Source organism: Aythya marila, assembly GCF_965140915.1.
Source record: "Aythya marila genome assembly, chromosome: 3".
NCBI lineage: Eukaryota > Metazoa > Chordata > Aves > Anseriformes > Anatidae > Aythya > Aythya marila.
In genome coordinates, this window is record NC_139044.1 from 3,378,875 (window position 1) to 3,401,831 (window position 22,957).

A 22,957-nucleotide genomic window follows, 5' to 3' on the forward strand; every position below is an offset into this window, starting at 1 on the left:
AAAGAAATTCCTGTTTCCTTACAAGGAACAGGGTGGGTCTGAGCCGTGGTACTTGTGGGCACACAGCCATAAAACCTGAGGCACCTAAAACTTAGGGCACCCCAAGCCTTGTGTTAAAGGAAGTGAAATCACCGTAACATGTAAGACCCTAATTTCTGCACTAGTTTGTGTCTCACCTTGTGGCCACATTATAATAATTCATTTGAAAACGAAGGCAGTCATGGCCAGAGAGTCCTGTCGGCAGGGTTTGCAGGGTTGCTCTCGTGGAGCTACGCACGTGTCTAAGTCAAGGCTTAGGGAGCAGTTGGACTGAGCCCAGGAGCACCCAGGCGCTCTGGAAGCAAACCTAGATCTTCTGGTGCAGAAGGTAAAGCCTTCGGCTTCTCAGTCCCACTCCGATTCCCTAATCAAAGGCTCGCTTTTATAATTCACTTCCCATATCACCGAGAGAGGGATTTCCTGCAGCGGTCACAGGCTGCTCCCGTTAATCCTGGCGGGGAAAAAAAATCTACGTGTGTAGGAGTTTTTCGGTTGCAATTTTGATCCATGTTGCTGAAATAGCATCTGATCTGCTTTCAGGCTCTGCATACAGTGCCTCATTATACTCATTACTCCAGTACTTATTATCTGCATTGCAGATTTCTTCATGGCTGTGTTGTGTAATTATCTTTTTTTAGAAAATCGTCTTCTTTTATGTACTCGAATGAGCAATAGATATGCAAAACCTCTTGTACTCCTACAAAAGGAGATCGGGCTCTGCTTCCAAAATATGCATTATTTCTCCCATTCTTCATCCTGTAAACTGAAAAATACATTTAGCATGGAGAACTTGGCTATTATTGGCTTTGTTTCAGAAATACCAACAATCATTTTGCAATTCTGTCAAAAATAATACCCTTAGTTTTTTAAAAAGCAGGGTCTGTACCGAATCAGAAAGAAAACAAATAAGTGCTTATAATAAAATGCTGCTCTACACAATGCTGCAATTTATGAAACTTCCCACTTGACTTGTCCTGGAGCTTTGGGCTCCCATCGCATCCCCAGGTGCTGAGTACACAGTTGGATACACGGTTAATGGACCTTGGGCACTGGCCGTCTTCGCACTGGGTGGTGTGTAGCTCAGGGCTCTGGGGCTATCTTCATGTGGAACAGCTTCCAAGAAAACCTCAGTGGTAGCTTCTAGGCCTCCAAATAAATAACTTGGAAAACAAACAAACACAGCAGGCAAGGCTCTGGGGAGATCTTACAGCAGCCTTCCCGTACCTAAAGGGGGCGGCAGCAAAGCTGGGGAGGGACGCTTTGTCAGGGGGTGTAGTGATAGGACAAGGGGTAATGGTTTAAACTAAAAGAGGGTGGGTTTAGATGAGATATTAGGAAGAAATTCTTCACTCAGAGGGTGGTGAGGCGCTGACCCAGGAGGCCCAGAGGGGCTGTGGCTGCCCCATCCCTGGCAGTGCCCAAGGCCAGGCTGGATGGGGCTGGGGGCAGCCTGGGCTGCTGGGAGGGGGCCCTGCCCATGGTGGGGGGGTTGGAACTGGGTGGGCTTTGAGGTCCCTTCCGACCCAACCCCTTCGGTGATTCAGCCTTAAGAAACGAGCAGTTTCTGGAAGGCGATGATGCCACTGAAACTCAGCCCAGCTTATTTTGTCTAGGCTTGGAGGAGTTTTCACCTTGGTGTTGTACAACCACAGGGAGCGGGAAGGTCATAATTTTCCAGCATTTTTATTGGGGAAAAAAAAAAAAAATCTGCATATAAAGTACAAGCAGGCACATGATGCAGCAAGAGCTGCTCTCCGGAGTGCTCGTGTATCCCGTTATTTCTATTTCAGGTCACTGTCACAGCTACTCAAGGACAGTGCCGCCTTTAATTCCTGAGTTCCCAGCACTGGGTGCAGGTCCCCTCATCTCTTGCAGCCGTTTTGGAAACGTCTCTTCTACCTATCCCTGCCTGCCCCAAATTAGCTCCCTTACTAAAGGGAGAAGGTTTCTAGTGATAGCCTGCAGTGTGAGGGCCTCATCTTGAAAAATCATTGGCTGGGCTATGGCTTTCTCTGAGCATTAAATTATGCTCTGTGTGGAAAAAGAAAAGGGGGTGAATGCCAGTTGTTTCAGATGTTTTTTGGAAAACTCATAGATCGTAAACCCGATATAAATAAGAGGAGTGGTAAGTACCACTTGCAGTATGTACATTATTGAATATTAGTATCCATACGTGCGCTGCAAACATGGTGTTTATGTATTTGCAATAATAGATTAATTATAAATACTGCTAGTTTGGAATGTTTTGCTTTCCAAGTTAATGTTTTTAAAATACTATAAGCCAGCTATCACCTCTGTAGCTTCTGCTGGCTGAGAGACAAGGAGCTATGACAGGTGATCTTAGTAACGAGCACCACTGCCGGCCTCTCCTACTTCTTTCCCTTCCTTTTTAATTAGCCGCATGTTCCCCAGGACGTGTTGTTGTCTACAACCACACTTCCAAAAGTGTGCGGCCGCCCTGTCCCACACTAACACCGCAGCTCGTTCCCAGCCCCAGCAGCTCCAACTGGAGACAGGGGTCTCCTGGGGACACCGGTGCCCGGGGCGAACGTGTGCCTTGTTATTCAAGAGAGGCTCTTTCTTTTTCTTTGCTTTCCAGATCAAATTGTCCGACTTTGGGTTCTGCGCCCAGGTGTCAAAGGAGGTGCCGAGGAGGAAGTCTCTGGTCGGGACGCCGTACTGGATGGCACCGGAGGTGATCTCCCGTATGCCCTACGGCACCGAGGTGAGCGCAGCACTTGTGTTTGCCCCAGAGTATTAACACCGTGCCATGTTTGAATGTGTTTCTCTGTGATGTGTGGGCAGAGAACAACTGGTTAGAGCACTGAACAGTGTCTTGCACTTCCAGAGATAAAAGTGGAATAGGCCTGTCGGGGGGATCTGTGGCTCTGCAGGGCCGTAACCCACCCATTACGAAGCTCCCAGTCACAGCACACTTGCGCGGCCAGCCTGGGACAGTCAGCCCCTGGCCCTCCCTCCACAGAGACAGGGACTCCTCTGCTCCTCAGTTTCTACTTGATGCTGCCTGTAGGAACCGCTGCAGAGAGCAGCCCCACGCCTGCTCCCATGCTCTTTTCCCCTCTGCACACACAGGAGTGGAGAGGAGCTGTGCAGCCAAGACCTGAGAGCTGTCAAGGCACCTTCACCTCACGCAGACGGGCCTGGGCTGGCCTCGGCAGGGAGAGCTCCTCCCCTGTGAGCACCCTGCAGGCGCTGGCACTCACCTAGTGCACGTGGTGTTGTAGGAGACATTTCAGGGACAATAACAGCAGCTATTATTAGCCCATTAATAACACTGGAGGGATTATAAAGTGCCTGAACTTAAAAATACGTTAGGTTTCCCACTAGTAGGCAAAGCAAAAATAAAGTATTGAAGCCGAGGGAGAGTGTCGGCAAAGGAGTATATAAGTATGAACTGCCCTTGCATGTATTTGGGCTGGCAAATGACAGAAATTACAGTCATCAGCTGAGTGGGATTCTGGAGAAGTGTTGCGGTAGACCACAAAAAAAAAAAAAAAAAGTGTGAAGCTGAATCATTTTCCAAGGGGATTATATAATGTGCTAACTGCGACTGCTGGGAGTGGGCCTGGCCGTAGTAAATGCTTGCATCTGCCTTGGGGTAAGCAGGATTTCCTATAGTTGGTAGGATCCAGGGGAAATAGTGTCACTGACTGCGCAGCAGCTGCTGTACATCGCTCCGCCACGCACTGCACACCTCTGTACCATGGTAGGGCCAACCCAGGGTAAGTACTCGGTGGGTGCAGCTGGAGCACTGCACCACGGGGTGAGGTCAGCCTCTGCAACAAGCCTGCCTTGGCCATGGTTCCAGTGCACATCACCTAAACCAGCTGCAGACCGTTTTTAACAGCCTTTCTAATTTATTTCTTTAATGCTAACACTCAGAAACAAAAATTGTTTTCAGCTGGTTAAAAAAAAAAGAAAGGTGATGGTTCACCAGACTGCTGGCTTACAGTGGATGCAGACAGCGTGTGCGCGCGTGTGCGTGCTGTAAAGTTTACATGCATCCCAGTGCTGAGCCTGTCACCCCCTCCTTGTGCTACCAGTGGTGTTTCTGACCCACCCGTGTTGCAGGTGGACATCTGGTCCCTGGGCATCATGGTGATCGAGATGATAGACGGCGAGCCGCCCTATTTCAACGAGCCACCGCTGCAAGCCATGCGCCGAATCCGGGACAACTTACCGCCCCGGGTGAAGGACATGCACAAGGTCAGATGTTCCACTGGTGAGGAGGGTCTTGCACATACAAACGCTGTACTAAAGTCACAGCCACACATTGCCCTGCCCAAAGCATGTAGTGTGCGTTTGGGTGCCATCTGGAGCAGTGGGTGCTACATAAGACTGGCTGGGGGAGGTCAGGAGGTGTAAGCCAGCAGCACACCAGCCCTTCTGTGCCCGCCCTTGGCTTTGCTTCAGCAGTGAGTGGTGGAGCAGGGGGTCTGGGCAGAGCTTCGCCATCCAGGCACTTCCCACGCTGCCTGAGGACCAGAGCAAGGCAGCACAGAAGGTCAGCTCTGCGTGGGCTGGTGCATCTGTGCCCACTGCCAAAGCTTTGGGCATCTACCATTTGACTTGATGATCCTTGTGGGTCCCTTCCAACTCGGGATATTCTATGATTCTACGATCTGGGTAAAGTCAGACCCATGCCCTCAGCAGTAATACCAGGCGTGTTACTGCTTTTCACACGCCACATAGAAAGCTCTGTATTGTGTGCTGTTCTGCACCACAGTGCTTTCAACATGAATGGCACGTAGAAGATGCACGGTCCTCCAGTTCAGTGCATCTTTGTCATAGGACAAGTCACAGTGCCCTTTGTCTTCCCAAGAAAATAGCATGCAAAGACCCAGCGTAGGCTGGAACCGCTTCTCTTTGTCTGCCCCTAATGCCAGCACGCTGTTGCAGGTCTCCTCCGTCCTCCGGGGCTTCTTGGACTTGATGCTGGTGCGGGAGCCCTCGCAGAGAGCCACAGCACAGGAACTGTTGAGACACCCGTTCCTCAAACTGGCTGGGCCCCCTTCTTGCATCGTGCCCCTCATGAGGCAGCACAGACACCGCTGAACCTGGTGACGTTTTGGGAGGAGGCTGGTGCAGAGGCCAGGTAAGGGCCGTGCAGGATTCCCAGTGGTTGCATGGGAGCCACGGGAAAAGGCGAGCAAAACCTTGTGAAGGAAAACCCACCCTGTGGAAATAACGCGGTGCATGGAAAAAACAAGGGAGAGCTTCCTGGGGCTGCAAAGGACTCGGGGGCAATCCTAGCCACCACCTGCATAGCCATGCTCTGCCACAGACCATGGCTGCACTCTCATCTTGGCCATCCAGGCAGAAGGCGCCAAATGCAAACAAGGTGGAAAAGGTAATTAACAGTGGATAGCACAACCAGAGCGAAACACCAGACTTTCAGTGCAGAAGGAAAGGCTACGGCACTTCTATTTCAGAAGAACATTTTTCTGGCAAAAAAAGAAGCACTTTTTAATCTCAGTCATAGCAGCGTAATGTATTTTGAAATGAATTTGTAATTTTCTGTACAGTACTTTTGATAATTTGCAGTACTTTGTCATGTAACTGTTGTGCTAGTTGAAGTTATAAGTGTAACTTAGCAAGAATTTGAGAAGATAAAGTTTCCTACTTTTTTAACCCTTTTGAATACAGGAAAAAAAAAAAAAAAAGTCCTTTAGAAAGGAAGAAATTTTGGCAGATTTTCCATTGGGGTGATGAGAGCATTCATCCCACCGTCACAGCAGCCTGAAGAGCGACGGGAGCCGACGCTACCAACACTGTCAGAGCACTCGCGTTGGGTGCTTGCCCTCTCAGGGCTTCTGGTTACGTGGTTGCAGTCAGAGCTTCTGCTGCACACTGCAGGTCGTCAGGGCCTCCCTCCTCCCTCCATCGGTGGGAACTAACGCATCAGCTGTACCTTTGCTCAAGGGTCATCTAAAAACATGGCGCTCCCTTCACTTTACGCTGCTGCAATGTCAGTTTTGTTACTGCAAAAATACCCGTTAGTTATGTCATGCTCTGGAATTTGACAAAGGTGTTCTCCAGATTGGGAAGAGACCTTTGTAATACGTTACGAGATGTTTGCCATATAGAAGAAGTTGTGCTGCTGTCTAGACCTTTTTGAATGTTGATACAACAGTTGACTACTGCGGTACATTTTTGTGTTACTTGTTGGATGAATTTGCATGTTAACTGTAGGCCTAAATAGATTTGCCTTTAAAATTTTTAGAAGTGCTTCATAATTATTTCAATGATAAATTAAATTTATTTATTAATTAGTTCTTTTTAATTATGTATAGTATGAAAGCCATGTTTTTCCAATTTTTTTTTACTGACCTCATTTTATGATACCGTTAAGAAACACAAAGCCAGTTTTGTGAAGACACAGTTATCTTATTTCTTATTACAGAAATTTCATAGTGAATATATTAATTGTTATTTATTGTAGCAAATTATAACCAAACATCTAAACCTGGCAGGAGCTGTTTCTTAAAGATCTTCCTCCCAGACAAAAGATTTGCCAATAGTAAAGAAGCTCTTTTCGTAGTGTCCTTTAAAAAGTGACATGTGAAGGGAGAGTAAATTTAAAAAAAAAAAAACACAAAAACAAAACAAAAAACAGAGAAGGGGAGAGAAACATGAACTTGAACATTGAATAAATGTTCTTATGTGTGTGCATCTCACCCCCCACTGCATTCTCTTCTTAACCCTGTTTGCACATTTCAAGACCCTTCTAATGAAAACGTGTTTAGCTGAGCCTCTGCCCTGCCACAAACATGCTCTGCCGGTACAGACCTGTGGAAACCCAGCAGAGAGCATGAGGGCTCCTACTGAGTTTTAAAGTGTTTGCATTTTGTAGTCTTGACAACTCAGGAAAAAAGGCTGCACCAGTAAAGGCAATGGCATACAAGTGAAACTGTAATACTAGACACAAAACTAAACTTTTTTAACCATCTTTGAATAAAAACGGGGTTGGTGGGTTTTTCTCTTTAATAATTAGCACATTTTAGACTGTACAAGTGGAGAATTTTCTGCAACTTTCTTATCATTAGATACTTCAAACAGTGTTCATCAAGTTTACTGAAAGTTTTGTCAGTTTCAAAGGTTTTTTTTTTCTTTTTTTTTGTGAACACCAGTTACTGGTGAGACAAATGCACATGCAAGTTAAATAAATGAATAAATAATTTTGTTTTCAGTGTGGTTGTTCTCCGTACCGTGTTTCTGTTTTCTAAATTGTGTTCCAACACATAACATTTGGCCAAGACAATAACAAGAAAAAAGAGGTTCCTTGTATATACATACACACAATATATATGTTTATATATATATAAAATAATTATAATATAAAATAAAAATACATAAAATATATGTATCTTATTTAACTTACGTATCTTAGCAAACAAGGAACAGCAAGTTGGACGAGGCATAATGTTTGAAAAAGAGCCTCCACATGACTGAAAGAAAAAATTCATCTTTAAATTGCCTCAGGGAGGAAAGTGCAAAGGCTTAGGGTGTGCAGTGCAACAGGGTGCAGAAAAAACATGTGGCCTATGATCTAAATACCCTAAATAAATTATTTTAAAAAAAAGAGGAAAAATAATGACAATAAATAATGATGCAAATGCATCTCAGCAGCCTTTGCAAAAATCCCTGACCTGGGAGAAGTGATTAGCACACCCACACTGCTTTGTATATGAAGTACTCCAGAAAGACCATACCAATCAAAACATTTCTACCTTCCTTTCCCTGTCCCCTAAAACAATCCTTTCCTTTTTCCTTACATGGCCTTAATTTTTGGCTCATAATCATTCAGCGCACTTACTTACCTATTAAAAGCATTACTCGGGCTCCTCAGTAGCAGCAGCATCAGTCAGCTAATGAATATCTGTGCTCTTATTTGCTCTCTTTAAGTCTTACAAATGAGATTTAGTATTAGGCCATATGCTTTTGGTTAATGACATCAGTAAATGTCTCAAAATACATCATTCATTTAAAAAAAAAAAAACAAAAACTTTACTTTGGACATTTCACCCACAGTCCCTCCAATAAAGCCAGAGCCAGTCAAACGAGCCGGGCATAATCATGTCCATTTACCTTGGGCTCCTGTTGTCACTAATAAATGATGTTTTTTTCTTCAGTTCACCAGTTCTTAAACAATTTGCAAATACTTACATAAATGCAGAGGCCAGGGCATTTATTGGCAATATAACTCCCTTCCTCAGCAATACATCAGAAAATTATAATTAAAGTTCTATTCATAAGTCCTTTGCAAGTCATTAACAGCTGTTTTAGTAAGTGCTTAATTATTACAGGTCCTCATAGAGCTTAGTAGCTTGATAAGTTTCTTGTATTTACTCAACGTTGTACCAGTGTGTTCATAAACATCCATAAAGCAAAGTGTGTTCGAGCCTGCAGCTAGCTCATGATCACAGAATCACAGAATCATTAGGCTTGGAAAAGACCTCTAAGATCATCTAATCCAACCATCACCCTACTACCAATGGCGCCCACTAAACCATGTCCCTAAGCACCAAGTCCATAAGCCATTTATGAATAAAAGCTAAATATGAAATTAAATGTAAAATATGTATATATAAATGAAACCACAAAGTGCTGCCATCCTCCAGATATTGCTGTAGTTTGATGGGCAGAAGGAGAAGTTGGGCAGCTTTTTTAACCCCTCATAATTAATGTTTCAAAAATGTAAGTTTGGTGAGCCTAAGTTGATGGAAAATTCAAAATCAGCAATTAACTATTAGCAAAAATACGGTTTGAGTTGAAAGATTCAAAGGGTTTTTCTTCCAGCATTTTAAGTATGGGTGTTTTTTTTTCATGTAAACCTTCAAACTATCTTCCCTGTCAAATCGTAAGTCTACCTACCTGGCATCACATGCTCCAAAATGCCAACAGCTCTGGCTGAGCACAGGACAAGTCTCCACCCTCACATTGTTTTTTTGCCTTACCAGCCAAATCTCTGCACGTATGGCTGCTGCTACTGACACACGGGTGCAGAACAGCGCAGACAGGTAGACCATTGCTCTTTCACTTCAGTGCAGGGCCAGTTCCTCAATGTAATTTAATTCTGCTTTAATTTTACTGTTGCTGCGTAGCTGAAAAACAAACCCTAAACGCACACGTTTGCTCTAAGTATGTATAAGCACAGGTAACAGCTTCAACTCCGAAAACGCTGTTTTCTTGGCTTATTATCCTGTTTTAAGCTGAAGGGGGACAGGCTGTATGAATCCCTGCTTGGCTCAAATTACTTCAAGAAGAACAAAGTATTTTCCATACCCTCGACTAAGACAAGGACTGGGCTAACTCTTGCTGCAGTAACACCAAAGCCAAGGGAAGTCAAAGGTTTCAGCAGAAACTGGATGGCACCCGAGTGAAAATGGCCATGCCCACAACAGAAAAAAAAGACACGACTGAGAGATTAGAATAATATTAGAAACTGCCAACAAAAAAAAAAATTCTGCCAACAGAATGCCAAGGCAACACGGAGTATTTTCACCAAACCATCTGCATCAAAAATTCTGCTAGGATTAAATGCTACACTTAAAAGCAACCCTTCAGACCCTTATTGTTACACCAGCCCCGCCAGATATCACGGTTAACAAAAGGCGTTACATCATTTCAAAATAAGAAGGCAAATCAAGTACTATATATGTGCATGTTTTAATTCATTTTAAAAATGGTCTACATTTAAGGATAAATTTCAAGGGTTTCCTTATATTTTTTGTGTTACATTAGATTATACCTGAATAATCTGCATAGTAACTTGAACATTTCTGTTTTCTTTTTTGTTTGTTTCATTGTGAAAATATCAGTTGCAGGTAGCAATGTAACATCTCAACAACAATCACAAAACGTGCAGGATGCCCAGCCAGAAGCATTTCTCAGTTGACTTGCAGTAGCATGGCACTTTATAATTTGTATATCAATACTTTTTTTTTTTTTTTTTTTTTTTTTTTTTAATTAAGTTTAACTCGGATGTGGCTCAGGAAGCAAAAACAAACTTTCTTCACTCCACCTCAAGCATGGGGTCAGTTCCTCAGCTGGCTGCAATCTGCTCTGCTGGAGTTACTCCAGCTTATTCCAGCTTGAGGACCTGGTCTGAACTTTTTTCCAAAACACACCTGTACCTCTTTCATGCTTTCCTTAACATGAGTGCAAATACCAGGAATGTGGTTTGTGTCCTTTCTCAGAGGACGGACCTTAATGAAGTCTGTGCAATGGCCCTGAACCCCCAGCCATGCTTGCTGGAGGCACACCAACACAGAGGCTGAACACGCGCCAAGAGCAGTGCATCAGGGAGGTAAGAGTCCCTTCAGGAACAAAAAAAAAAAACAGAAAGAAGAAAAAAGAAAAAAAACTGTTCATTTTGCCCCCCGTGTTAGACTTTGACATGTGAAGTATTTCTGTTTCCAGGTGATCGTCCTGGCTGATTAAGAAGGTATTCAGAGCACCTAGTGCCACAGACAGACTCCTAGTGTCAGATGTGCCCTCATCTTATGGAGAAAGCCGTGTGTCTGCACTGACTGCAAAAAAGCGTGATCTTAACTCATGTGTCTCCATGAAATACCAAAATACCTTTGGTTAGGTGTTGTGAATACCATCTTGTTCCCCCTATAATCTTTCGTCTCCCATAGAAAAAAGTGCTTTTGCTTTATCTACCTGATAAATATTCGGGCTGCTCGGTCCTGTCACCTATCCCATGTGTTTGTACTGAGATCTGTCACGAGGAATTTGCACTTGGTTGGCTGTGAGCTTGTGGTGGATATGGTAAACGCAGAGGGTTATCACGATAACCAACCCCAGTACCAGGCCCAAAATCAGAGGCAGGGTTTCTTCTAACTGCTCCCTCTGGTCCACTGGGCACTTGTGTTCTGGGTGGAAAAAAAGAAAAAAAAAAAAAAAAAAAAAGGAGAGAGAAAAGGAGATGGAGAAACAAGTGAGACACAGCAAATATTAACACCTGCTGCTGCACCAAACCAACATCCCTGGAGAAACTGTCCTGGACAAACCAAGAGAGACAGCAACAGTCGTCACCGTGCTGGGGAGAAAATCAATTGCTTTGGAGGAGACTCAAATCACAGTCACTGTGCAGGGCTTGGAGGGAGGGTGAACATCTTCCATCAAGCCAGCCGATATGGTGGAAAAATAGACTTTCAGGCCCATAAGTTAGTCTTCAGTCCTCTGTGCCACACCAATAGCACTGACACTGAGAACAAGGCAGTGAAAGAACAAGCCTCCTGACCGTGGCTGAAGAGATGCTGTTTATTTAGAGACTATAAATATGATATCATGAAACAGCAATATCAGTAAGTATTTAATCAGAGCAACCCTCATCGTTAAAAGGGCTTTTCCCCTCTATTTGCAGGCTGACAGAGATCCAACAGGAATTTCCCCTTCCCTACGAGCTGCCCAAGGGCAGCGTGCCAGCTCTGGCAAAGCGCGCCTGTGTTTGTGGGCAAACAACATCCCAGCACCCCCTCTTGTTTGTCAAATATAGCAAAGGATGAGCAGAAGCACTGAGAGTGTCCCCAGTGGCTTTCTCTCTGGCCTGTGAATCCTTACCGTAGTCCAATAATCTGTCAGAAAATAACCACAGCTGCAATGGGAAAACACTTCTCTATTTAGCTTGCAAATACATGGCCACCAAAGATAGGAAATGCACTACCCTGGTAATTCCTGTTCAGCTCCCTTACACTGCCACAGTCTTACAGGTGATAGACAAGATCTCAATTTACTTTTTTTTTTTTCTCCACAGAAACCTTCCTTATCCATGTTGATGGACAGGCAAACCAAAAAGAAAAATGGCAACGTGGAAAAATAAACCTATGGGTACAGAAGGTAGAGTGCTCTGGCCCCTGGACTGTCTTCTTCACAGTGCCAGAATCCTACTGAAAACAAGGAAGAGAGCAGTAATTTTCATTAAAAACAACAACAAAAAAAAAAAAGAAAAAAAAAAAGAAAAAAAAAAAAAACATGTTAGACAAGCACATACAAAGGGCACCACTACTTCCTCCCATCGCTAAAGACCATCCAGATGGGTTTCCCAGGCAGCTGATTGCAGAACACAGAGACCTGGAATTGCTGTGAAAGCAAACGCACTGCAAATCTAGCAGAATGTGAAAAAAAAAGGCAGGAAAAACCCCTGCGCCCAGGCAGGAGGTGACAGCAGGGACGTATCCGTATCGCCAGCGCTCCCTGCACTGCTGGGAGCTGTGCCGCCCCCCTCCCAGCAGCAGGCTGGCAGCCATGTGTTAGGAAACGTTTCCAGCCGCAAATGAAGTGAAACAAAAAAGCCGAAGTGAAACGTAGTCTAACAAAGAAATGTCCTTTTCAGTTCCAGTTGCTCACTGTTTCACCAGAGGAGTGATTAATCACCAGGTCTGTTACAGGCGATTCAGCAGTTGCTGCAATGCAGGGGTTTTGTTTGTTTGTATTAACAAGAAAGACGAACAAAAAAAGCTTACCCTGATTATTATTTAGCTCCCCAAATCAGATTTCCAGAGCTTTACGGAATTCTTCCCAGTTTAGGATGCTAAGGACAGGAGTTGCAGCGGAGAGGCAGATGCACAGCACAGGCTGCTGTGCCTGGTCCTGGCTGCGGGAAAAGCCGCGTGGGGCAGCGCTGCGGGGCCAGGGGTGCCCCAGCACCCCGACCTCTGACTGCGTCTGGGCACAAAGCAGCAGCTTTGAAAGCAGCTTAGCTTAAATCCTGTGAAGTATTGAAATAAGCCTGGTGTAAAGCCAGCTGAGGACATTCACCTGTGCTCAAACAGGGCAGGGTTGCCCATGCACGTTTACTTAAACATGAGCAATGCAGCACTTTTAGGGGAATGGGGTGCATGCGAGGGTCTGTAGCCAGAGAAGGCAAAGCTGAAAGCACCAGTGCTGTGATGCAGAGGACTAACCCAGCTCTAAAGCGCCTGCTTGCAGTATTTGAATTCCCATTTTTGCCAAGTAAACCGACTGCAGAGCAATAGATTACACAGCAGATGTGGCCAAAACTCCAGCATCCACGGAAAGCCATAGCTGTATTTAAGCGTCTGAGTCACAACTCAAAAAGGTGTCAATTCTTGCAAGCAACCACAGTACAGAGCTCTTTATCCTGATACTTTTTAAATAGGATTAAAATTAAAAAAAATAGCCCATAGGAAAAAAAAAAAATCAAAGCTAAGGTAGCAGTCTCCAGCAGCACACCCCAAACCGTGCAGCCGGACACTGCTGTGTTCCCTGGCCAGAAAGTGCTCTGCCCCAGCAGTGAAGGCAGCCGTGAGCAGCAGCTGCCTCTGGCCTTACAACATCCTCCTCCTCGCCCAGCGCAGCCCTTTGCTCCTTTCAGCTGGTCACCAACATCCCCGCTCTGCAGGGAGCGCTGGGGGAGCGGGGCTGGGGCCGTGGGGGACCTGGCGGGGAGGTGCCTGCGAGCGCTCAGCACAAACCCATCTGTCGGGGAGCTCAGGCACTCCAGATGCTGCTGGCTCAGGGAAAGAGGTTTGTATTTTAACACTGTATGAACGTTACATTCACTTTACAGCAAACAAAAATATTTGCACATTTATGGCAATATCCTTTAGGATCCACATAGCGTTGCTCATCCCAAGAATTTAAAGCATTGTAGGCACTGAGGTCCACAGCACCGTGGGCAGGTAGGTTGCGGGCATTATTCCTGCTCTATCAGGGAAGGAAAATGGAAAGGGGGAGTGGGAAGAGAGGGGGGGTTTACATGAAGTCTAAGACAGACCCCCACTCAGACATCCAACCCGCTCGACCACAGGCAGGCTGCTCAATGCACAGCAAATGAAACACGGTCACGCTGGGAACGGACACAGATATGACAAACTGATGCCTTCTGCAGGAAAACAGCCCTCTCCAGCAAACTTTCCCAGAGATTTTGCTTCAGGTCACAGAGATCTCAGCATCTGCCCCAACTGCTGGGCCCTACCCTGGGCTCCGCGGAGCGCAAAGGGTCCCTGGTGACTTTTCTCTGCATGAGCAGTTGGGGCCAGGCGGGCAGTTTGACTGCACCCCAAGCCCTGCAGGGTCAGGCTGAGCCACCCCACAGCATGACCCCGCTTCAGGGACGGCGGGCGGATGACAAAGGAGGCGTTCAGGTGCGCTCCCTTTGTGCTGTGCCTCCTCTGGCACCGCGCCTCACGTACCGCCACGGTTTCTATGGTGAGTGCTCGTCCAATTTCAGTACTAGGCTACGAAACCACCCAACAGGCCCATTTTCTTGTTTCAGCAGAACAAATAGTAGCAAGGAAGAAAAGGAAACAAAAAAAAAAAAAGAGAGAGAGAGAAAAAAAAAAAGAGAGAAAAGCGACAGTGGTTTCCCGCAGTCACGACTGCAAGCCTGAGAACTGGTGCAAGGGCTGTTAAATGGATGGAAAAACAGCCCAGGAGCATCTGGCATGACAGGATGGATTTTTGAGATGGGTTTTTAGAAGAGACTGGTTTAGAAAAGAAAAAAGAAAAAAGAAAAAAAAGGTTGGCTGCTTTTTAAACGTGGCCACACACCTTGAAGAGAGGAACTGCTTGGTGCTGAGAACCCCTGAGAAAATGCGGCCCCTGTTTGGGGTGGTTCAGAGGGAGGTGAGAACTCCTGGGATCCCAGCCCCTAATTCTCTCCTTTTGCATCCCCATGTATCAGCATTTTGTATGATTTTCATGCAGATCAAAAGAACCGGCAATTGTTGTGGGTTCTTTCTCCAATTTAAATATTCTCCTCTCAGCCTCTTGATTTGTCTGTCTTTTCGCTGGTCTTTTAGCTGATAAATGTACACATTTTCCATTAAGAAAAAAAAAATCCCAAATTCTGAATAATTTCTGCTGCTTTTGTATTGAAAAAGGAAAATAAATACGCATATTTATATGCCTGTGTGCCAGTTGGTTGTCTTCAAGAAAAGATATTCTAACACTTGGATTTAAGCATTCAGAAAACAAAAGCAGTCTAATCACTCCCCCCAGGTTCTTTAATCTCTTCCAGGTAGGACAGTGTCAGGTCTAATGACGAAACCTTTCCCCACCATTACTTTGTGGCAAAAGAGCCTGACCCTCCTGTGTCTCAGTGATTCCTCTGCTCTAGCAGGTCTCTTTCTCTATTCTAAAATATTTTAAAATGTTCTGTAGCTTGTTCATAATTAATAGGAATTTTACCTAATGGGAAATTAATGAACCAAAAAGGAGAAGGCTAATTACTGTAATTTAAGATTGGCAGTGATTCTCAGACCCCACAAAGGATCATGTTTTGCCATGCATGTGCCGAGCACACGCCGGTCTGCAGGGCTGGTGGGGACGTGCCACTGGGAGAAGCAGCAGAGCCCGTGTTTGAAGCTTTGCTGCTTTAAATGACTGCTCTCAGGCACTTCTAGCCATCGTCTCCAGGTGGGTGCTCTTTGCTATTTAACTTCCAGCAGAATTAAATAACAAGAAGTAATTTAGTAACAAGAGCAACAGCAACAAACCAGAAAGCTTGACAAAGACAGAAATGGTGCTTTCCTCAGAAGGAGGAATTGCCCCCCTGCATTCAAAGATTGCTAAACCAGCCAGGGTTTCTTTGTGTCCTTGGTCAAAAAAATAAATAAATACTAAAAAAAAAAAAAACTCCAACAAAGAAAAACAAGTAATTTATAGCCTGATACCAAAGCAGGGTATCATGAAAAAAGGATGCAGTCCCTGTTGGCAATGAACCCTGAGTTGTTTCAAGTGGGAGCTATCAGACCTCACAAGTCTGGTAGCACACAGACACAGCAGCTAAGCACGAGTCCAGCCTTGCATATTTTAAAAGTCCTCCAAGGCTCCCTGAATGCAGGGAGCCTGGAGCCCCAGGAAGAGGGAGAAGATGAAGATTTGCCACCCAAAATGAGAGGAGACTATGAAGTTTTGTCTTTTTCTCCCTGCAACCCATGCAAAATGTGATATTACTTCTATGAAAAACATTTATTTGTGCCCACAAGAAGACCTACTCCATACAACACCGGCCTCGCCATGAGTAATTCAGCTGTGCAGAGCTCTGCCAGAGCCAGCATACACAATAGCAAGTATTTACTACATCAGCGAGAGGAATGTGAGTCATGAGTGTAAGTGCTCGGCTCTGTAGTCAGTGACGGGTTTTTATTGTGTTCTAAAATATTTCCTACATGCAAAATAATAAAGCCCCATGTTTTTAATGCTGGTCTTGAAAATAACACCACCACCTTCTAGCTGATTATTAAAAGATCTGGCTATTATATATTTTATTTGCAACTTATTATAATAATGGAGTTAACCGCTTTGCTAAAGCAGCGGTATAAAGAGGGGACTAGTGGCAAAGCCCTAACTGAGGTGAATGTGCTTACACTCCCTCATTCGACCTGATGGAAAAGGCAGGTGGCAGTGGGGCAGGAGGAGCTCATGCCTTCCTCAGGACAAAGGAAAGCAGAACCTGCAGGAATTTGCCCCCTGGTGATATTACTGACTTCAGTGAGATCCTGTGATTCAAACAGCATCTGTTAACTCACTTTTTTCTTTTACCCTTGATTAACATTTAAGAAACACGAGAGGAGGGACAGCGTCCCCTGTGTTTGGCATATGAGGTGCCCCACACACCCAGCTGCCCCGGACAAGGCTTCCAGTCATTTTCTTTCCACCTTTGGCTTCCTCTGTGGTTCCAGCTCACATTTACAGACTTGACTGAGAAAGGCTGTTTTCCTCCCCTGGGCAGCTTCAGCGTAATGCCGATGACAGCAGCACCCCAGGACTTCAGACACTGCCAGGGTTTCAGTCATCCCCTCTCCGCACCCAGCAGCAGACCCACAGTCTGGCTACAGGGACATCCCTACCCCATCACAACCCCTAAGGGTAAACCACAAGGCAGGCAGCTCATCCTGTCAAGGACTAAAACTTCACAGCCTTCTGCTGCTGAGCCACTGCCTTCATCTTGTTCCTGCCACCCTCCTCCTCCCCATGCCGTGGGCAGCTCCCCATGCAGATGTCCCCAACTACCAACCTCCCCAAAACATCTTGCCTAAATCGAGAACATCCATGTAGAGAGGAGCACCTAATGGTCGCTTGATGAAGTCTGTTTTACACTTCTTTCACCCTTGCGAAGAGCATTAATTGAGCCGAAGCGAGCAATGTGCATTCCAAGTATTTCCTTCCACTACAGCATCAATCCTTCCTCAACATGCAGTGGCCCTAAAAAGCCCCTAGAGCTGCCCCAAAAGCACCTTTGGTGATGCTGAGGAGATGCTCCTACCTGCAGGGCTCTCTGGAGACCAGGCAGCACCATTGCTTGCTGGCAACCCGGCCAGATAAGGCCTTACAGAAGCCAACCTACATGCAATGACAGCACGCATTGTGACCAAATAACAGCTGGGCTAAGCTCATAAAGGCTTTGGAAACCATGGAGACAGGGAAGGGATCGGAAGGACTTCAGGGAGCATTCAAAACTCACTGGAGGGAGGAGATGGTGCTGTGATAAAGGTGGGACCCAAATTCCTTGAGCAAATGATGTCCCCAAAGGCTGCGGCAGTGGTAGCATGTCAGGGATGCAGAACGTGCCTTCGCCCAGTGCCTTACCTTCACTGAAGACAAAATCTGCAGTGATGTCGAAGGGCTGGATGCGGACTTCAGACAGCAAAAGCTGCACAGACTTCTGGTGGTCGCTGGAGATAAGGGAGATGGTCTGCTGTGCCTGGCACTCGTAGGATTTCCCAGCTGGGGTGACCAGGGCAGAGAGCCGGTGCGAGTTGGCTGTGTGCTTCCCAGCTGGCCAAGGGGCAGAAACAGCCAAGGTCAAGCCCTGTCTCAGGGGGACTGATGTGACTTTCTTAACCAAACAAATTGGACATGGGGTATGCAGCACAGTGGCTACACGCTCCAGTGCTCTCAAAGCAGCAGTTTCTCCTGGGGTGGCATCGTGCTCTCTGTGTGACACCCCCGCATAGCCAGGACAGCACCCGCAGTGGGGTCACCTGCCCACAACTGGGGAAGGATGGCTGCAGCGCGCGGTCCTGCCGGCACAAAGGGGAAAGCTGGCTCTGCTGCTTCCACCTACGCTCCTGACACAGGACTCGAAGCCCGTAAAGCCAGAGGAATGGTGTCTATTGTTGTCTGTGCAGCCTCAGACTGCGCTCATGCTCCCTACGTTTGGGAAAGAGCAATTCTTGCGGCTGTGCTTTGGCCCTGAATTGAGGTGGAAGGAGCACTGTGATTTGGGGATCTTACCGCAGAGCAAAATAGGCCTTAACACCCTCCTCAAAAACAAAACACGGTCATTTCACCCAAGTATAGATTGTAAAAAAAATATTTTCTCGTTATATCAAGTTGTTTCATAAATGAAGGCAGAAGGCAGCTCAGCAAGGTGGAATGAGGGATGCCTTCCACCCTTGGCTCATCTGCAGCCCTTTGTTCCCCTCTGGCAGCACAGAAAGGCAATCAGCGTTTTGCGATTGCAGAGGGTGATGAGGCAGAGCCACCACCACGTTTTGGGGACACAAACTGTAGGGGTGGAAAAACAGCTCCATATCCAGCGAGCCCTATGCCATAAGCTGTTGTGGCACCATTCACTGGAGTTTGAAAATCTCGCTGACAAAAAAAATTGCAAATGGCAGTATTTTAAATTTCAATGCAAGGCGACTCATTTCTGACCAAAAACAAGGTAAGAAAATGGAAGCCAAAAGAAAGGAAACCCAGTGAGAAACGGAGCTGTTGGGTGTGGAGGCGCGTAGGGATACTGATGTCTGTCTCATCGTTCCCACAGGGGCCCACTGCTTTTCCACCTATTCAGCCATGGTCAGGACTGAGGAAATAATTAACTTTAGATGCCATTAAGGTGCTGTCCCGCGGGACAGGAGCCAGACGCGCCCAGGGCAGACAGAGCCCGTCCCGCTGCCTCCCGGGTCCCCCGGCGGGGCTGGGGCAGCGCAGCACCGGGCAGAGCTTGGGCGCTCCCCCCCGCGGCAGCTGCGGTCACTAAGAACACGAATAAAGAATAAAAAAGGGAGGAAAAAAATTAAAATGAACATAGGGTTTAAAAACGGCACCCGGTCCCGGTCTGTCGGGAGGGTGTGGGATTGGGGTTTTCCCCGTTAAATTGCGTTTGGCTGCCCCGCCGCTGGGCATCCCCCGAGGACGCGCTTTAAAATCGCGACTCCGGGAATCCCCCCGGGGCTGTGCTTCCAAATCGCGACCGGGGCTCTTACGGCTGACGGCGTCCTTGAAGTAGGTGCGCTCGGAGGTGTCGTAGGCGAACTGGATCCTGCCGAGCCTCCAGAAAGCCTCCTGGCCCCGGGACGTGTTGTGCCCCTCCTGCGGGGGGGACACGGCGGCGGTCAGGAGCCGGCAGGACGGCCGCGCATCCCGGCCCCCGGTCCCAGCCCCGTACCTTCAGGAAGAAGAGTTTGAGGGTGTACGCTTGCTCCAGCCACGAGATCTCCAGCTCCGACTCGTTGGTGCCGCACTTGCCCTTCATCTCGGCGCCCCGCGACAGCGGGATGTCGGCTTGCTCCGTGATCAGCTACGAGCGGGGAGCGGGGCTGAGCGGGGGCGAGCCCGGCCGGCCGCCCTACAACCCGCTCAGCCGCCCTACAACCCGCTCAGCCGCCCCACAGCCCGGCCGGCGTGGGCAAAGCGCGCCCCTCCAGCCCCCCGGCCCCACTCACATCCACGTAGTTGCTGGCCCACACGTCGTAAGGGACGAGGAACTTGGCGGCGAATTCCGCCATCAGGCACGTCGTCCTGTTTTCCCGCACGACGAAAATGTCCTTTTCGGGGTTAGGGGAGAGCCCGGACAGGTTTTCAACTTCTTGCTCGGCAGCCAGGCGAGCCGCGGCGTCTGCAGGCAGAGGGGAGCTGAGCGGCGGCGGCACCCCTCGGCACCCCCCAGCCCGGCCCCGGGACTAAGGCCCCCTAGTCGCGACGGGGCGCCCCATGTCGCGACAGAGCGGGCAGTAGCGAAGGGGCAGCCCGCGGCGGGTGAAGCAGCCCCGGGGCTCGAGCAGCGCCGGGTCTGTCTCGTTGCCGGCCACATCGCGACAGGGTTCCGTGTCGCGACAGCGAGGTCCCGGGGGGGTGTCGCGACCCACGGCCGCGGTACTCACGCAAGATGAAGAGCAGCCCCGGGAGGCGCCCCCCGGCCATCCTCCCTGCTCGGCCCGGCGGCTGCTGCTGCTCCGGGAGGGTCCGCTCCGGAGGGATGGAGAAAAGAAGGGAAAAAAAAAAAAAAGGAGAAAATACTACAAATTATTTTTGAAAAAGCTGAAACACCTCCTCTCGCAGGAGCTGCACAGGCTGCAAAAGCACTCCGCTGCGGAGTGCCGGGGAGGAGGGACGGGGAAGAGTGTGTGGGTGTGTGGGGAGGAGGAGGAGGAGGAGGAGGAGCAGCAGGGGAGATGCCGCGGAGCTGCTGGAGGCGCCCCCGCCGAGGGACGGGGCGCACACGGGGAGGAGGGCTGGGAGCCCCGGGGGATCCCCCGGCAGGGCAGGGGGACCCCAGCCCTGCCCGGGCGAGCCCCCGGCGCTAAGCGGGAGGAAGGCTCGCCTCGATGCTCGGAATTTCGGTCGAAAGCAAGCGGCTGCTTTGCGCGTTCATTTGGGGAGACGCGGGCAGCTGCTTTGGGGCCGCAAGGCAAGAAGCAGAGCCGGCAGCCTGCTGTAGGCTCCCTCTCCACCCCAGAGCACCCGGTTCTCCCGGTGTTTTTCGCCTTTCCCCGTCGCTCGCCTATGCGACTGTAAAATTTTGGGGGTTTTCTGCCTCTCCCCGAGAGCTTTTGGGGCCCTTCAACACCAGCTAGGAAGAGAAGAGCATGTCCAAATATTTGCAGCCCCGAGGATAAAGAAGAGTCCCAAGAGCAGCTCAGTTGTAGCAGGGAATTGGAGCCTAAGGATATTTTTTTTCTGTGAAATGCCGAAGGGACAGCAGCTATTTGGAGCTCGTGGCCTTACAAGGATTCACTAATAATTCAATTTTCTAATTCAGGAAAAGGAGTTTGGGAGAAACAGTCCAGAGCTTTGCCAAGCAAGGTACTACAAGGGGAGTTTTGATTGCAGGCTGCTGCTTCTGGGAAGTTGCCCTTTCCCTGCCAGGGCACACCTGCAGAGAATGGTTGTCTTGCTGGGAAATAGCTCTTCAAAAATAAAAGTTACTGAAGGAACACATTGATTTCTTCTATTTGTTCATTTGCTTTCAGTTTTGTAACTGTTCTGTCAAATTCCTTTCCTGCTCACTGTATGTAGTAAATACTACATTCTGGCCTTTTCCCCTCCATCTCCTTTCAGAATAAGGACTCATTCCTGCCCCTCAAAATAGAGCCAGATCTGTGTCAGTAGTGATACAAGACTAACCCATGGATAACAGTCGCAATGGACTATTTAAAGCAAAAAGCCATTACCTCCTATGTGAGCCCCTCTGACTGCACCAGACTATTTCCCCAGTGAGTTCAGGCCTTTCACTGAGGATTGCAGTGCTTTACTAGTCCCTGTTTCATCCTCTAGCCCCCTACTTATTTCCAAATATTCCTTAGGTTTCTAGGTAGCTTCTAAGCCTCCAAATAAATATATGATGCTGAGCAGCTGCCCCTGTACCCAGCCTGCGTGGGAGGGAAGCACAGGGAGCAGCGGAGTGAGAGCAGCTGTGCCAGGGACAGGAGGCTGACTGCAGCCCCAAGCCCCACGGCGCAGAACCGCATTCTCCCTGCACCTGCCAGCTGCACAGAACAAAATCCTGCAGCTTCAGCATCGCCCTTATTTCTAGCCTGCTGAGCAGGGTTTATGCTGCTTTCCATGGTGAAAAGGGAAAGGGTTAAAGTTTCCTCACACCAAGAAAGCCCCAAAAACATTAAGCGAGCAGAGCTCTAACCTGAGGGAGCCAGTGCAGCATCAGCTGAACTGAATGGCTGTGACCAGGCCTGATTTGTGCTAATGGACCACCTGGAGCCAGCCCAGCCTCTGCAACCTGCTCTTACCCGCAGGTGGGGAGAGAGCCCGGGCATCTCTGAAGGCTGAGCCTCCTGCCGCTACCTCCCAACTACCAGCCAGCAGTTGCTCTTACCAGCCTCCTTGCAGGGAGTGCGCAGCACGGTGACAGCGGGGCTGCAGCACTGCCGCTGGTGCGTTCCTGCGAGCTGGGATTTCTGGCCGAGCAGCTCCGGGATGTGTCTGCCTGCCACTGGCAGCCAGTGGGCAAGAGCACATGGAGCCTGCAAGGAATTCAGCCCCCCAGCTGTATCTCGTATCTCTGGCAGTGCACTTTGCACTCAAGCGGGATGGGTTAAACAGACCTCAGCTGGACACAGGTGAGCTAATGATCAACCCACGAGTCAGTGGAAGTGAAAGAACAAGTGGCTGCCTGTGCAACCAGGGTGTCACAACCCTCCCCATCACAGCTGCACTGAATTTATCTGGAGAAATTAAGTGAGGGAGAATCTACTGCTTCCCTGGATAAATTTCAGTGAAGTGGAATCCATCACCCCAGTGGAGAGTGACATTTTAAACTGCTTCGGCTCAGTATCAATGTTCAAATTGATTAGTCTATTTTATCTCAATAGAAATTCTTACCTCGTTTCATTAGCAGCCAAATTTCAAATAATTTTTGAATCAAATACTACTTAAACAGTATTTCAAAATACTTAGCTGACAAAATTCATCACTTAATTTCAAATTACTGTCTGCATTTTATGCTAAATTGTCAGTGGATGAAATACACAGCAGTTCTGGGAGCAGAGCCTGGACACAGAGGCTACCCAGCTCTGCGGTTTCACAGCAGCACGTTTTCTCTCGGACTCGATCAATGTCTCACTCCTGGCTGAGCAGTGAGCACAGACTCACAAGGAGGCTGTGGACAGGTTGTTTTTCCCCTCCAAAACTAGCTAATCCCCTGATGTGTATGATATTTGTCAGAGAATTATGACAG

At 47.9% G+C, this 22,957-nt stretch overlaps 2 protein-coding genes across 7 annotated transcripts in view; one reads left to right on the top strand and one right to left on the bottom strand.

The window, feature by feature from the left end:
* The window catches only part of PAK5 (p21 (RAC1) activated kinase 5), an 82,438-nt gene extending 75,216 nt beyond the window's left edge, over positions 1–7,222 (top strand). For all 3 annotated transcript variants that reach the window (XM_082757575.1, XM_082757576.1, XM_082757577.1), the window contains 3 exons: positions 2,639–2,764; positions 4,132–4,266; positions 4,960–7,222. In XM_082757575.1, the coding sequence (XP_082613701.1) occupies positions 2,639–2,764; positions 4,132–4,266; positions 4,960–5,115 (417 nt within the window). In that variant the 3' untranslated portion in view covers positions 5,116–7,222. The remainder of the gene's footprint in view (positions 1–2,638; positions 2,765–4,131; positions 4,267–4,959) is intronic.
* LAMP5 (lysosomal associated membrane protein family member 5) lies at positions 694–22,236 on the bottom strand. 4 transcript variants are annotated; one of them, XM_082757581.1, is made up of 7 exons: positions 20,148–20,321; positions 19,710–19,882; positions 19,433–19,564; positions 19,251–19,356; positions 17,626–17,814; positions 10,729–10,940; positions 694–802 (listed from the first exon to the last, which is right to left on the bottom strand). In XM_082757581.1, exons 1-6 carry the CDS (start codon positions 20,185–20,187, stop codon positions 10,762–10,764), a joined length of 819 nt encoding a protein of 272 aa, XP_082613707.1. In that variant the 5' UTR covers positions 20,188–20,321; the 3' UTR covers positions 694–802; positions 10,729–10,761. The 4 variants fall into 4 exon arrangements, with proteins under 4 accessions (XP_082613707.1, XP_082613705.1, XP_082613706.1 ...); XM_082757579.1 differs by lacking the exon at positions 694–802 and adding an exon at positions 22,097–22,236 and having other exon boundaries at positions 9,733–10,940; positions 20,148–20,232; XM_082757580.1 differs by lacking the exon at positions 694–802 and adding an exon at positions 9,733–10,379.
* Positions 22,237–22,957: the final 721 nt, after the last annotated feature.

What these genes read in the sequence shown, in the direction of transcription:
- LAMP5 (XM_082757581.1), bottom strand. Translation starts at nt 20,187, where the DNA reads ATGGCCGGGGGGCGCCTCCCGGGGCTGCTCTTCATCTTGC. An exon ending in GGGCCAGCAACTACGTGGAT is followed by an intron (nt 19,565 to 19,709) that starts GTGAGTGGGGCC and finishes CCCCGCTCGTAG; the next exon opens with CTGATCACGGAGCAAGCCGA. An exon ending in CTTCAAGGACGCCGTCAGCC is followed by an intron (nt 17,815 to 19,250) that starts GTAAGAGCCCCG and finishes CCCCTTGGCCAG; the next exon opens with CTGGGAAGCACACAGCCAAC.